Source organism: Trichomycterus rosablanca, chromosome 16 (genome assembly GCF_030014385.1).
Source record: "Trichomycterus rosablanca isolate fTriRos1 chromosome 16, fTriRos1.hap1, whole genome shotgun sequence".
In the NCBI taxonomy this organism is placed as follows: domain Eukaryota; kingdom Metazoa; phylum Chordata; class Actinopteri; order Siluriformes; family Trichomycteridae; genus Trichomycterus; species Trichomycterus rosablanca.
In genome coordinates, this window is record NC_086003.1 from 27,345,004 (window position 1) to 27,361,527 (window position 16,524).

At 40.9% G+C, this 16,524-nt stretch overlaps 1 protein-coding gene across 1 annotated transcript; it reads left to right on the top strand.

Annotated features, from left to right (window-relative positions):
- The first annotated feature begins 652 nt into the window (after positions 1–652).
- On the top strand, positions 653–11,915 carry cfap53 (cilia and flagella associated protein 53). The gene is made up of 8 exons (XM_063011617.1): positions 653–836; positions 2,952–3,181; positions 3,760–3,933; positions 4,988–5,291; positions 6,075–6,293; positions 7,338–7,554; positions 9,084–9,186; positions 11,587–11,915. Exons 1-8 carry the CDS (start codon positions 780–782, stop codon positions 11,810–11,812), a joined length of 1,530 nt encoding a protein of 509 aa, XP_062867687.1. The 5' UTR covers positions 653–779; the 3' UTR covers positions 11,813–11,915.
- Positions 11,916–16,524: the final 4,609 nt, after the last annotated feature.

Below are 16,524 nucleotides of genomic sequence, written 5' to 3' on the forward strand. Positions count from 1 at the left end.
TGTAATGTGGGTTACACTTGATAAAATATAACTTGTTTCTCTGATTCCCAGGTGGAGCATACTGGGTTTTGTCTGTGTGGAGTTTGCATGTTCTCCCCTTGTCTGCAGGGGTTTCTTCAGGGTGCTCCGGTTTTCTCCTACAGTCCAAAGACGTGCAAGTGAGGTGAATTGGAGACATAAAATTGTCCGTGTTTAATATTAAAGACTTGAACTGATGAATCTTGTGTAATGAGTAACTACCGTTTCTGTCATGAATGTAACCAAAGTGTAAAACATGACGTTAAAATAAATACACATAAAGCGTTTTTTAAAGTCTTTTCTGCTTCATTTCTTTACATTTTAATGGATGATTTTCTTGTGTTCTTGTATTTTTTAGTTTTAAATATTGTGGTTCCTCAAAATTTAGCATTTTTATTGCAGCTGCTTTAAAACGTTTTGCATTCTACAGCTACAAAGCTGACAAGTTTATGATTGTCTATTAAGTCTGATACTTCTGTGTTATTATCATATAATTATTCATTGTAAATTTTAGAAATTTTATCAAATTTATTTAAAGACTTTAAAAAAAAGACTATAACAGGAGGCCGCGGCGTGACGTCACCGCAAGTTGTTGTCATGACAACAGTAGAACACTTCCGTACACAGAAACAGTACAGAGGAACTTCCTGCTCCTCTCTGATTCGGTGGCTGATTTAATTATTTTTAAATTATATTCACTTAAATATAATTAGCTGTTATAAATATATAAATATATAAATAGATCGTATTTTAGATTAAAGATGTCTGGTGGGAGAAACAGAGAATTTACTGGTCCAACACCTCACTCAGTGGCTCTGGTAAGATACACATACAAAATATCACTATAGTTTATTATAAATACAATAACAATTAAATAATTTACTTACAAAATATATATCACTATAGTTTATTATAAATACAATAACAATGAAATAATTCACTTAAAAAAAAACTAATATATATATATATATATATATATATATACATATATATATAAACATCCTACACGTGGGCACATCTATCCTCTATTCTTTAATAGGAGAATATTTTAATAATACATAAAACATCATTTTAGAGTTTTTTTGTTCATTTTATTTAATTTTGCAACTTTAAACGATCTCATATTTTATCTCATTTCTAATTATTCTTTTTTTCTGTGTCTGTATTGTGGATTTTCTGCAAAATATGCCAAAAACAATATAAGTAATAAATTTTTATACCAGCGTAGATTATGGATTTGTTTATAATATACATATATCAAGCACCTGGGTTCAATCCCCAGGTGGGGCGGTCCAGGTCCTTTCTGTGCGGAGTTTGCATGTTCTCCCCGTGTCCGCGTGGGTTTCCTCCGGGTACTCCGGTTTCCTCCCACAGTCCAAAAACATGCCAGCAGGTTAATTGGAAACACTGAATTGTCCCATAGATACCTAGCCGCTAGATGCACTAGTGCATTGTAGTGCCGGTCCCAAGCCCGGATAAATTAGGGAGGGTCGTGTCAGGAAGGGCATCCGGCGTAAAAATTGTGCCAAATCAATGAGCGATCATGAGGATGACTCGCTGTGGCGACCCATAAAAAAGGGAAAAAGCCGAAAGAAGAAGAAGAAGAAGATACATATATCAAGCACATATATTAATGTAAGAAATAAAAATACCAATATAGTTTATTTTAACTAAAATAAAATAAAAATCTAATATATATTAATTATACGATAAACATCCTACACTTTGGCTCATCTCTCCAATATTCTTTAATATGAGATTATTTTAATAATGAATAAAACATTATTTTAATGGGGTTTTTTTGTTCCTTTTATTTAATTTTGCAACTTTAAATGATCTCATATTTTTAATTATTCTTTTTTTTCTGTGACTGTATTGTGGGTTTTCTGGAAAATGTGTCAAAACAATAGAAGTAATACATTTTAATACCAGCATAGATTATGAATTTGGTGTTTATAAAATACATACATCAAGCCCATATATCAATATAGAAAATAAACATGTCAATAAAGTTTATTGTTAATAAAAAAATCTTTTAAATCAATCAACAATATATATTAATTATATTAATTATATTAATATTAATAAGCATCCTACATGTTGACTCATCTCTTATATTCTTTAATATGAGATTGTTTTACTAATTAATAAAACATCATTTTTTATTTTTTTATTTTTCATTTTGCAGCTTTAAACTATCTTAAATTATCTCATATTTTATCTCATTTTTAATCGTTCTATTTTCTATGACTGAATGTATGACTTAATGCACAGTTCACTCACAATCTTATATTTATTGTGAGTTTTGTGGAAAATGGCAAAACAATGTAAGTAATACATTTTATACCAGCATGGATTATTCATTTGGTGTTTATAAAAACTAAATTTTTTATTTAAAATCCTGGTCAGGGTCGCTATTTCACCAGGAAACACTGGGCACAAGGCAGCTATTCATCTCAGTGGTGGTGGGCTATTGTAATAGAGACTAATACCCCACTGACAATAAAACACCCCAAGTGTTTTAGCTCGGTGGGTAGCACTGTCACCTCACAGCAAGAACGTCCTGGTTTCAATCCCCAGGTGGGGCAGTATGAGTCCTTTCTGTGTGGAGTTTACATGTTCTCCCTGTGTCTGCATGGGTTTCCTCCGGGAGCTCCGGTTTCTTGCCACAGTACAAAGACGTGCAAGTGAGGTGAATTGGAGACACAAAATCGTCCACGACTGTGTTTGATATTAAAATTGTGAACTGATGAATCTTGTGTAACCAGTAACTACCGTTCCTGTCATGAATGTAACCAAAGTGTAAAACATGACATTAAAATCCTAATAAATAAATAACTTTCTTTTAAGACATTTGACATTTAAGATTTCTGTAGCGTTACTGCTGTACATGTTTCTCATTTTAAGGTTTTCATTCATTAATTACATTTCAGAGAGCCAGACAGCCATCAGCCAGACCTTCAGATCATCTAATCCTGGAGAGGAGGAAACAAGAAGCTGCTCGGAATAAAGTTCTGGATTTGACCAGGGACCAGCATGACTGTGATCTGAGAAACCACTGGGAGAGGAACACTGAAAGGAAGATGGTATCGGCCACTATTGAGCGACGAGTCCAGGAGGCCATGGAGCAGTATCAGATGAGCATTGATCAACGAAGAGACAGGTGTTCAGCCCATCTTATGCCAATTCTTAGATGTGACGCACATGATGATCTGCTTATAACTTACTTTCTCCACTGGGGGGGCGTGATCACTGTGTATTTTAATGTGCTTTACATTAGTGACACTGATCTTGGATAATATTAAACACATTTCTTATACAGTAGGTGCATTTGGCTATTAGTTAACTGTGTGTATGAGTGTGTTGCCCTGTAATGGACAGTGTTCCTGCCTTGTGCTCATTAATTTCTGGTGCCTCCAGTGATGATTTAATAAACAGTGAGTGAAATCAGGACTAGTAAAAATATATAAATATGAATTTGCTTAATTGCAGATAGAGTTTTCATAAGTTTACGTGACGTAAATGAGCTAAAAAATTATGAACAAAACGTTCTCAGATCTGACAGCACTAAATCATAACTTGATTTGGCAGTTGTTGTTGTTAAACCATCTTGAACATAGGGGTCGCTGTGTTCTGCATCCTTTAATTGAAGTGAATTTAAAATTCATGCTGTAGTTCAGTATGGTTCAGTAGGTCAGTATTATTATGATTGTGTTCATCTTTCTCTGACTCTGTTTACAGGCTGCGTGAGATGCTAGAATCTGAAGAGAAAGAATTGCTGAGAGAAATGGAGATGAAGAAAGAGACTGTATTTGAAAGACAAGCTAAGATGCGTGAGAGAGCGAAATATCTACAGGAGAAAAGAGAGAGCGAGAGACAGAAGGTCGTTGCTGATAAACTTGATCAGCTCTTCAGGTACAAATAATCCCAGTATCAGTAACAGTGATGTTAAACACTATAGCAGTGTTTCTCAATCCTGGTACTGAGGAGCACGTCTTTTTTTTAATGTTTCTTTCTTGATTTCTTTATTTGCTTTCCTTTCTCGATTCCCTACGAAGACCCTTAGGGGTCACTAATGAGAAAATATGAGCAAAATCCGTACCCACAGATTTATAAACTGTACCTACGGATTTGTAAACTGTACCCACAGATTTATAAACTGTACCCAGCTGTTTATGAAGGTCACAGGTTTTAAATCAGGGGGTACGATTTACAAAACCATGAGCACTGTTTAGCTAAATTAAGGGTACACTTTACAAATCTGTGGGTACAGTTTATAAATTCGTGGGTACAGTTTATAAATTCGTGGGTACATTTTACAAATCTGTGGGTACAGTTTACAGATCCGTGAGTACAGTTTGTAAATTCGGGGGTACACGTTACAAATCTGTGGGTCAAGTTTACAAATCCGTGAGTACAGTTTATAAATCCGTGGGTACAATTTATAAATCCGTGGGTACAGTTTACAAATCTGTGAGTACAGGATACAAAGCCGTGGGTACAGATTACAAATCTGTGGGTACAGTCTGTAAATTCGGGGGTACACGTTACAAATCTGTGGGTAAAATTTACAAATCCATGGGTACAGTTTATAAACTGGCAGTACAGATTACTAAACCGTGGTTACAGATTTTGCTCTTTACATATTTTTTTTTGTTAGTGACCCCTAAAGGGCTCCATAATTCCCACTTAGAAAAGCTAGAAAAGAAATGGTACCGGTAGCAGTAATAATCAGATGATTGCTGGGTCAAGCCCTACCACAACCAAATACTGGTGTAAATCCCACTCGTACTTGACCGCCAGACATGTCTGCATATACTTGTTAGATGTGTTGTCACAAAAAACAATGAAAAATCTTTAGTATGCATATCACTCCCGGGTAGAATCCCTGCCCTGTCCTTAATTGGGACGTTATTACTTCTATTGTTGTTTGGTGTCCTGGAGTCTTTAACATAAATTTTGATTTCAGAGAGCAGAGCGTGGAGCTGCGAGCCGTGCAGACGCGCCGCAGACAGGACGAGGTCTGCACAGACCGCGCCGTCCAGATCCAGGCCAGACGGCAACAACATCAGGTACAGGAACAAGAAGAAATGCTGTTCGCCCAGCTGTGGGAGGGCGACCGGCTGGCCAAAGTTGAGCGCGATAATCTGGAGACTCGGCGGCAGAAGGAGAACAACCATCAGCAGCTGGAATTCCTCCGGGCTCAGACGGAGGCCGCAGAGAAACAGAGGCTGCAAGCCAAGCAGCTCAAAGAAGAAGAAGCTCAGCTACTGGTGCAGTATCATTCATATAATAACTAAATCATTAAAGCAGTTCACTGCATCAGAACTGAAAAGCATCGTTTAACAATAAGCACAGCATACGTGTGGCACAGGGTCTCAGCTGCCAACCCCAAACTCCAAGAGGGGAAACAAAACTTGATTTCAGAACTTTCTTTAAGAACGTGATCTCCTGAGGCGCTCCTAACCCACCAGTGAGCTTCAAGTTTAAGAGTTTGAACCTCAGCTCTGGTATCAGCCGGCCAGGCATCTACACAGACACACGATTGGTGGTGTGCCTGTTAGGGGTGGGAAAACAGCTAAACAGGGTTTCCATGTAACTTCTGTAATTATGACCTCTACTGGCTGATCGATGCCGCCTGCACAGAGACGGGGGATAATAGGGATCGGTGCGTGACTTTCTGTGCGCAAAACGAATCCCCATATGAACCTGCCTTATTTGGGTAAAAAAAAAGATGTGGTTGATACTCTTGGACGGTTGCGACCCTTCTCAGTCACGAGTGGAAGTCGATAGAGGCGAATTGCAATTGGGTAACTGGATACAAAATGATTAGGAGAATATTGGCGAAAGGTGCTTAGAAACAGAAAATATAGAAAAGAGAGTGCTCTGATTCTATAGAGCATTCTACTTATCTATTTGGTGCATTTTTGCAAACCCTACCTAGAAATCCATGCCCATAAATACACATTCTTAAATGGCATTATTAAAAACACATTTTGAAATAAGTAGTTTTAATTGTTAGTAGTAATTAGTAGTTATAATCGTGTCTTCTGTAGCGAGATCAGAGAGAGATGATGCGTCTGGAGGAACAGCGAGAACACCTGCAGAAGCTGCAGAACCAGGAGGACAGACGCAAACAGCTGGATCTGTCTCTGCGGCTGAAGATGAAACGACTGGCGCAGGAGCAGCAGGAAGAACTGGCACTCGACATGAACATCCTGGAGCGACTACTGGCACAGACGACTGATGAGAGAAGGGACGATGCTCTAAGAAAGGTAGGGTTTGACACAGGACATTCATAACATGTTCATAAGCTTTAAACAGTTAATGAAGGAGTGTGAGGATTTATTAATAACTTACGATTAAAAGGCGGGAACACACTGAGCTCATGTAAACAGAGATATGTGTGCCGGCTAGTGGACAATTACTGAACTGCTGCTCTTGGTACACTTCTCGCGGGAATTTTAAACAATCGGACCGGACGTTCGGTTTTCCAGATTTTGTCTGTTAAATCCGAAATACGTTAACTGGAGGTCCATTAAATCGAGGCGCCACTCTAAGGAGAAAAGTATTGGGACAGCACTTCTAATTATTAAATTGACGTGTTTCAGCCACAACAGTTGCTAACAGGTGTAATAAATCAATTATATGAAGGAAATTACATGCATTAACAGTTTAGGGAAGGCCCTGTCCTGTTCCAGCATGACTGTGCCCCTGTGCACAAAGTAAACTCTACAAAGACATGAAGAAAATCTTAGTTTAAAGAAACTCCAGAGACCTACACAGAGCCCTGACCTCAGCACCACTCAACAGCTCTGACCTGAACTTGACCAGCATCAGTGCACAGCTGTACAAATGCTCTTTTGACTAATTGGGCACAAATTCCCACAGACATACTTCAAAGTCTTGTGAGAAGCCTTGTGAGAAGTCTGTTGTTGGATGAAAAGATTACACAGAGGTCACTTTATTTTAATGCCGTTTGTTTTTTACATGAGATGTCCAATAAGCTTATGGTCAAGTGTCCAAATACTTTTGGATATATAGTGTATAACAAGACTTGCCTTTCATGATGAGTAAAAGTTGCACTGGCTGGTATTTAATTGTGTCAAAATAAATGAATAAAGACATGATTATAATTGTGCTAAATATTATTCCTGTGAAGTTGGATGGGAAGATCCACAGCAGAAGGATCTCAGTGTGGTCCAATCATCACTGCTCTACATATGTGAAAGCTGGAACAGGTGCCAGAAGATCCAGCTCAGATAGAAACAGAAAAAGTTCTCATTTCAGAACAGAAACGAAGTGTTTGTGTTAAACAGCTGGAACTGCGGGGGGAGCAGGACCGTTATCGGCAGTACCTGGAGGAGCAGTTAGAGGATCAGAGGAGGCAGGAGACGGAGACGGAGCAGCTGATGGAGGCGGAGCTCCAGCAGACATGGAAACGCAGAGCAGAGCAACAGCGCCTGGAGAAAGACGCCAGAGACCGACTCATGAAAGACGTGCTGGACACTCGGCGCTCACAGATCCAGGAAAAGTGTAAGCAAGACGTCACATGTTCATTCATTCCTTCATTATTTTAAATCACTGCTTCATCCTGGTCAGGGTCACGGTGGGTCAGGCTTCCCATGAATTACTGGGCATAATCCAGCAACACACCCCAGATGCCAGACTGCCAAACTATTGCACCTATCATTTCTGTATGTAGACACCTGACCTGCTGATAGCACCGCTGGAGATTCAAACCCTGGATCCCGGCGATAGTGGGCTGGTGTAATTTAATTAATTTTATTTAAGTGCAAAATGTGATAAATATCATTTTTGGGGGATCAGCATTTTATGTCTGGGGAGACTAGTCATCATCTACAGCAGGGGTTCCCAATACGTCGATCGCACAGTGCATGCTGGTAGATCACGCCTCATTCAAACAGGTCAAAGTGATTGACATGAAATGTGGCCACTGTTTCTTTAATTTGCGGTTTATAGCTATAGCTACACCTCAGCCCGCCTAAAGCACTGCTAATATGGAACGTTTTCATTCATCAGTAGCCAGTTGCATTTTTCCTTTTATAACCTGCAGTGTTTGTGAAGATGAGTGCACAACTAAGCACAAAAACAGTTCAATTGGGGCAAGAACACTGCAGAGACGACTGTTTCGATCATACGTGGAAGAAGCTGACAGAGAATATTCAGATCTCATGTTACATACAGAAATTTTAACCCTACTGAAGTCAAGAGCCTCTGCTGGACAATTCTGGAACTTGCTGGCTGAGGAAACATATCCGAACATAAGAAAATGTGCCACATATTTGACAGCATTTTTAGATCAACCTACTTGTGTAAAACAGCCTTTTCCCAAATAAAAATAATGAAGTCGAAATATCGGTCCACGCCTACTGATGAACACTTGGAAACCTGCTTGAGAATCGATATCAGCAGCTACTGTCCAGACTACATAAACCTGACTGTGTAAATCATCAGAATAAGGTCAGTGTGATTTTTCACTCGCTTGTCCTGTAAAGCTGAACATCAATATAGGAACTGATGTGCATTTTTAAAAAAAACTACAAAGCTTTTTTGAACAATGATAAGGCAAACCTTTTTAAAAGTAGATTACGATGACCTGTCGGCTAAAATAGTAGATCTCAAGCCACAAAAGTGTAAGTGTGGGCACCCCTGATCTACAGCATGTACACCAATGTTACTGGCCTTAATTCAGTCCAGTTTTCTGCTGGCGTAGGCTTCCAGCTTATCGACAACCTTCTGATCACAAACTTAAATAAACTCCTAATATGAGGGCAGTTGTGGCTCAGTGTAAGGTACTTGAGTAGTAATTAGAAGGTTGCCAGTTCAATCCCCACTACTGCCAAGCTGTCACTGTTGCTTGCACGGTATTCAGTCACAGCTCGAAGTTGCTTTGAATAAAAGCGTCTGCTAAATGCTGTAAGTTAAATGAGAGCTTTTTTTAGGTAGGGCGTTTTATTCTCCCATGTGCTCTGTAGTTCTTCGGAAGATTTAAACATAATGATGGTGATTATTTTCATTGTTTTTTTGTTTTCTGTGTGCAGTGCAGAGGAATGCCCAGAAACAGGATGAACTGGCTAATGAGAGAGACGAGCTGAATAGAACCATCCAGGCAAACAAGCTGCTGGATGAACAGGAAAAAACACGGTACACTTAAGTATTACCTTTTGTAAAACATGACGTGTGTGGGGTCCAACATTTCTCCCTTTTGCTTGTTTAAGTGAATGAATTTGCAGTCTTTGTTTACCTTATTATACATACACTGATCAGCCATAACATTAAAACCACCTCCTTGTTTCTACACTCACTGTCCATTTTATCAGCTCCACTTACCATATAGAAGCACTTTGTAGTTCTACAATTACTGACTGTAGTCCATCTGTTTCTCTACATACTTTGTTAGCCCCCTTTCATGCTGTCCTTCAATGGTCAGGACCCTCCCAGGTATTATTTGGGTGGTGGATCTTTCTCAGCACTGCAGTGACACTGACATGGTGGTGGTGTGTTAGTGTGTGTTGTGCTGGTACGAGTGGATCAGACACAGCAGCGCTGCTGGAGATTTTAAACACCGTGTCCACTCACTGTCCACTCTATTAGACACTCCTACCTAGTTGGTCCACCTTGTAGATGTAAAGTCAGAGACGATCGCTCATCTATTGCTGCTGTTTGAGTCGGTCATCTTCTAGACCTTCATCAGTGGTCACAGGACGCTACCCACGGGGAGCTGTTGGCTGGATATTTTAGGTTGGTGGACTATTCTCAGTCCGGCAGTGACAGTGAGGTGTTTAAAAACTCCAGCAGCGCTGCTGTGTCTGATCCACTCATACCAGCACAACACACACTAACACACCACCACCATGTCAGTGTCACTGCAGTGCTGAGAATGATCCACCACCCAAATAATACCTGTGGGGGTCCTGACCATTGAAGGACAGCATGAAAGGGGGCTAATAAAGCATGTAGAGAAACAGATGGACTACACGCTAGATGGCGCCCAGCTGACCGGTGGCAATGCCTTATATGAATATTCTTAGAAAGTGAAGTACTAAAATATACTTCTTTGTTGTGGTACCCTTAAGTGTCCAGCTGGGATCAGTTGCAGAATCTTCCTTCATCTGCCATGCCAATTATGGCCGGCAAAGGGGGCACGGAGGTGCAGATGATTGACACATCAGTTTCACTCAATCAGATACATTTATTGTTCTCCACTTTTCCTTTATTCTCAAGTCTCAGGGAGGCCAATCAGAAATACCAGGCTGAACTGGTGGTGCAGATGTCGTCCCAGCAGCGGCTAGAAATTGAAGTACTAAAATATACTTTTTTTTTTGTGGTACCCTTAAGTCTCCAGCTGGGATCAGTTGCAGAATTTTTCTTCATCCTCCATGCCAATTATGGCCAGCAAAGGGGGCACGGAGGCGCATATGATTGACACATCAGTTTCTTTTAACTGACAACTCATCCATGTCTTGTTAGCATTAATTGACTTCAGATGGGAGTGGTGTATTTTTCACAGACTTGGCAACCTGTCTTTTCTCTGAAATCACATTACCAGGCTGGCTCTGGTTCTTTTTTTCTAGGAACTCAAATTCCCTAATCGCGTTTCTCATGCCTCATGATGGAACCACCCAGGGAGAGCGAGCTGCCCCAGAGACGGCATGACCCGGCATGCCCTTTTTTCCTGAGCGGACCCACCTGTAAATACACGTAGCTTGGTGTGGTGTCGCTGAGTTGTCACAGACGGCTGGAGCAGCCTGTTATATTGCGACAACCAGTTTTTCACAGATTTGAATAACCGAGGTGCAAAATTTTGCTTCATCTTCCATGCCAGTTACGGCCCACAGAGGGCACAGAGGTTTCTTTCAAGTGAAAATCTGCGTTTTGTGAGTGTTAATTCACACCAGGTGGAGGGGGTTCTTATATATATCACAGTTTCTCCTTCACAGACTTGCCAGCTCTTTTGTCAGACAACCTGCCTTTTCTCTGAAACAATGTTACTGGGCATGACCCGGCATGCCCTTGTCCTGAGCGGACCCACTTGTAAATACACGTAGCTTGGTGTGTGAAGCAACCTGTTATATTTTGACAACCAGTTCTTAGTTCTGTGCTGTCCCAGTTCTGTCCACTTTCTCTGTTGTGGGCTGCGGATGTTTCATTTGCTACTTTGTTTTTGTTATTTTGTCCACCTCTTATCCCTCTTGTCTTTGTGGATTTTAGCCACAGTGTTCCTCTATTTTGCTTCTGCACTTTAGTTTTTTTTGTGTTCTTAAAGGTGCAGAGCTACACCTCATGCTTAAGTAGCAAAGGGGCGACCCACCCTGTAACACCTAAGGGTACATATTTTGTATATTTAATTTGTAACTTTACCCTGCGATGGACTGGCATCCTATCCAGGGTGTTACTGTGTGCCTTGCTCCCATTGAAAAGCTGGGACAGGCTCCAGCACCAAACCCCGACCACCGCGACCCTAATTGGATAAGCGGATAAGAAAATGAATGAATGAATTTGTAACTTCTAATTTGTCATTTCTACTTTTCCTTTATTCTCAAGTCTCAGGGAGGCCAATCAGAATTACCAGGCTGAACTGTTGGCCCAGATGTTGTCCCAGCAGCAGCTGCGTGATGCTAAGCAAGCAGAGAAAGAGCGGGAGTACCAGACAGGTCTGCTCTACCAGGAAAAGTACGACCAGAAGGTGCAGGACATTCTGTCCAGACCGACGTCCAACACCACTGCTGTTCATCCCTTTAGGAGAAAAGGTCGACCAACCTCCAGCTGAAACGTTTAGCCTGTTGCTTAACAAAAAGCATAAACGAATAACATAAAGCTGTGATTCGCTCTCATTACATTCAAAAGTAAAATGAATAAAGTGTTCTCATTGAGCTTTTTGCCCTTTGGTCTGTCATATATAAATGTGCTTCTTTGGAAGCTGGGGTCAGAACGCAGGGTCAGCTATTGTACAGCACCCCTGGTGCAGACTGGGTTAAGGACCCAATGGTGGCTGCATATCAGAGGCTGGATTTAAAACTGTCCTCCGATTGATAGCCCAAAGCTCTACCCACTAGGCTACCACTGTCCCCAAAGTGAAAAGGTTTAAAGGTTAGATTAGAAAATTCACTCATTTAATAACGCTTACAGTTTATTCTGGTCTAAGTTGCGTATATCTGGCACTACTCAGAAACACTGGGCACTGGGCAAGACAGCTCACAGATCTATCCCATTAAAATTACACACCCACTTACTCACTCAGTCACACCAAGGGAGCAGCCGGTTTAGAGCAGTGATGCTTCTGCACGTTTTTGGGAGGTGAAAGGAACACGATCATATTTTGGCACAGTTGTAGCCTAGTGGTTAATGTACTGGACTAGTAATCAAAAGGTCGCTGGTTCAAGCCCCACCACTGCCAGGTTGCCACTGTTGGACCTTTGAGCAAGGCCCTCAACCCTCAATTGCCTAGACTGTATACTGTCACTGTACTGTAAGTCGCTTTGGATAAAAGCATCCGCTAAATGCCGAAAATGTAAATGTAAACACGAACAGGCAATGGGAGAACATGTGCAACTTCATACAGACAGTGACCAGAGACAGATATTGGACCCAGGACTCAGTGTTGCTGTGTGGCATCAGCTTTACCAACTGCACATTTCTAAACCTATATTCTTAGTTTTGAAATACCAGCCTGTAACAAGACCAAATTCATTTATTTTAATTCATTTATTAGGATTTTAACGTCATGTTTTACACACTTTGGTTACATTCATGACAGAACAGGTAGTTACTCATTACACAAGATTCATTTACATTTACATTTTTGGCATTTAGCGGATGTTACAGTACTGTGACTGTATATTGTCTAAGCACTTGAGAGTTAAGAGCCTTGCTCAAGGGCCCTACAGGGACAACCTGGCAGTGGTGGGGCTTGAACCAGTAACCTTTTGATTGCTAGTCCAGTACCCTAACCCCTAGGCTACAACTGCCCTCAGATTCATCAATTTAATTCTTTAATGGAGTTCCCGGAGGAAACCCACGCAGACACGGGACACTCGACTCCACCTGGGACAAGACCAAATTAGAAATCTGTGGCCTGTGTCCTGTTCAAGGTTGTAGTGGGTCCGGTTCCACTGGGAAAGAATGGGTGCAAGACAGGAATACACTGGACAAGGCGCCAATCCATCCAATTACTCAAGCTTGTGTAGATAACCAGCTGATAGCACAGCTGAGATTCGACCTGGATCTTAACAGTGGAGCGCTAGCATAATATAAACCACAGTGTCACCAGAGCACTAAACAGCACACAGATAACATATTACATTTTTTAAACCTGGGGCTGAATTGTTTGGTGTTTTTTTATTGATTCTTTTCGATGAGCTTAAGCAGTGACTGACAGAGGAACTAAAACAGAGAGTTAAAATACCTTTAAATTGTATAAATAAATAAAAAGTTCTGTTGTGAAGTTATTTTGATCAGGATTAAACCTTAATTCCCTCAGAATCACACTCCTGCCTGATTGTGTAACTATATTTGTCAACCTTGTCTGACTTGATTGACTGGATTTTAATGAGCTCACCTTTATGCTGAAATCATTCCCCTATTTTATTAGTAAAGTAAGGTAAGAGAAAACCTAAACGTGGCTTATTTTCACCCGATATTCTTCACCAGTGAGTCACGTTCATGATGTAATGCTTTTTTCTGTAGCAACCTTTTTGTTTGCTGATGTTAATGGTGTAGGTGTGAAATGTGTACCGTGGCTCTGAGCCTGATCCACCCTGTACTGCACAGAGTCATCATGGGGCAGCAGCAGAGTGTGATTATGTGCTGAATCGGTGTGAAAATCTGTCGAGATTAACCACAGGATTGTGGACAGTGAGCTTTCATCCAATGACAAGTCGACTTTAATGATTAGCACATGTGTAACACCTTCATGTTTGTGTTAGGGTGGACAGTTCAATGTTAACAGCTCAACACCCCATACCTGCTGAAGGAGTGGTTTGGGAGTGGAGTGCTTTGTGTCTGATGTCATTTGTCTTTACGTTTCTCGCCACTCAGGCATGTGCAGGCTTTTCCTCAAGTTCTCGTACATGGTGTGGTGTAACAACATTTGCTAGCAGTAAACTAGCAGTCCTTTTTCTATCACAACTTTAAACATGACAAGACGAGGAAGAAGAATTTGAAGAGATTTTTACAGATCCGTGATTTGAGACTTTGGATTTTGTGGATAACGTTTAATGTTAAAGGTGAAGACAAGATGACGACAGATCAGGAGCTCTATGTTAAGGTAAAACCACTAATGGAGTCTGTTTTATTCTGGCATGGTTGCTTCTTACTGTGGTATCGATGTGTGTGATGCAAGGTTATCATAGTTCATTATTATAGTTAAAATGCAAAAATTTTAACAAAAAATTTAAACTAAAACTCCACCTGCTGTGGAGATCAGTAGGGGGCTTGGTTATGGAATCATGTCCTTCTGACCTGCCAAATATGGCCAGCAGAGGAGGAATGGAAGCCCAGATTATTGATATGTCAGTTCCTTTTAACAGTCACCTGCACCATGTTAAGCGCTAATTCGCTCCAGGTGGAGCATCCATACAGATTTATCCTGGGCGGCACGGTGGCTAAGTGAGTAGCACTGTCGCCTCACAGCAAGAAGGTCCTGGGTTCGATCCCCAGGCGGGGCGGTCCGGGTCCTTTCTGTGTGGAGTTTGCATGTTCTCCCCGTGTCTGTGTGGGTTTCCTCCGGGAGGTCCGGTTTCCTCACACAGTCCAAAAACATGCAGTCAGGTTAATTGGAGACACTGAATTGCCCTATAGGTAAATGTGTGTGTGTATGTGTCTGCCCTGCGATAAGTAACAGGGTGTTACTGTGTGCCTTGTACCCATTGAAAAGCTGGGATAGGCTCCAGCACCCCTCCGCGACCCTAATTGGATAAGCGGTTAAGAAAGTGAGTGAGGGAGATTTATCCCAGAGACAGGGTGATGGCTCTTTCTGGAGCAGGCCTTATGTTTGGACCCATGCTGGGTGCAGTGTGTGCCAGTTGGTGCAGTAAGGTGCCGCTCATGCATTGCTATCCCTGGCTTGATCTGGGTTTTCTCTTTTTTTTTAATCTGGGTTGTCGCAGGTTCTCTGTGCAGCTTTCCATATTGTGACAACCAGTTTTTATTTTTGCTCTGTCCCTGTTTCATCCACTGCAGATGTTTTTGTGTCTTTCAGTTGTTATTTCTCTTATTTTGGCCACCGCCTTTTATTTTTCACAGTATCATTCTACCCTGGTCAAGCATCCTGAAATTCGGGTTCATTTTCATTTCTTGCAGGTGTGGGGCTCAAACCTGCTCGATCTGCCCAGTTACAAAATTTAAATGAGAACAAAAAAACCCTCCACAACTAACAAATCAACACAGCGTGTCCATTTTAAATAATTTGGGGTAATTTTACTTAAAGTGCAAATGCTGACTTCATATTTTGCCATCACAACATATATGTAAATCTAAAGGTTTTCCATGTCCAAATGTTAAGTGATTTTCATTGATGTAATGCACACCATTTAGAAACCATATTGCACAATCACAAGTCTATTAGTCACCCATAACACGCCCAGTCTGATAAGCTGCACATGCAAATGTGTATTACAGTTACATATTACAGTTAGTAACAGTGTTATACACTCAAGGTAGTCCTTCACTATTTCTCCTCTCAGATACAGCTACCATACAGGTGCACTGTATAGAGCTATAGCTACTTACTGTAGCCTAGCCTTTGTATGGACAAGTTGTTGCCCCGTCCCATCAATGGAAAGGGACCCGCACTGCCTGGACACTACACTGCAGCCACAGCAGTGTTGTGTTCACGTTCTGTACACTTAGTCCTAATTACTCAGACCGGTTTTAGTACAGTTAATACGTGTACAGGTTGAATTCATAGCTAATCTGTCTCCATGCACAGTGTATTAATCCTCATGTAATAATCCTGTCATACAATACCCTGCAAATATCCTCCTTTAACAAGGTTGGCTTCACTTTGTTGCTGTAAACCTTCATACATGCTTGTTAACAGACCTCTAATGTTTATGTTCAATTAAGCAGAAAGTAGAAGAGGCTAGCACTGTACAGTATGTGACATGATTCTGTCCTTGTCATGATGTGTTGTATTTTAAATGTTTCGTGTTAAAAGCCCTTACACTGTTTTAAATAATACTGTTTACTGCTGTTTCCCCCCGTTTGCCATAAATCTTTAGAAATCGTTGGAAATGTTGTGCTGTGATTGGCCGGCAGGGGTCGCGCACTGTCTTAATATATTCACACAGGTAGCGCTGTTAGAATGCACTGTTCCTCAGTGCAACCGGACCCGCCGCGAACCTGGCCAGGATAAAGTGGTTGATACAAATGTAAAATAAAAAACTCTATTGTCAGGAGTTGAGTCCATAGATTTGAAGTCGATTCTCAGTGGCCAATAACAAGAAACATGGAATCTATATTTGAATCTAACTGTTGTAAATT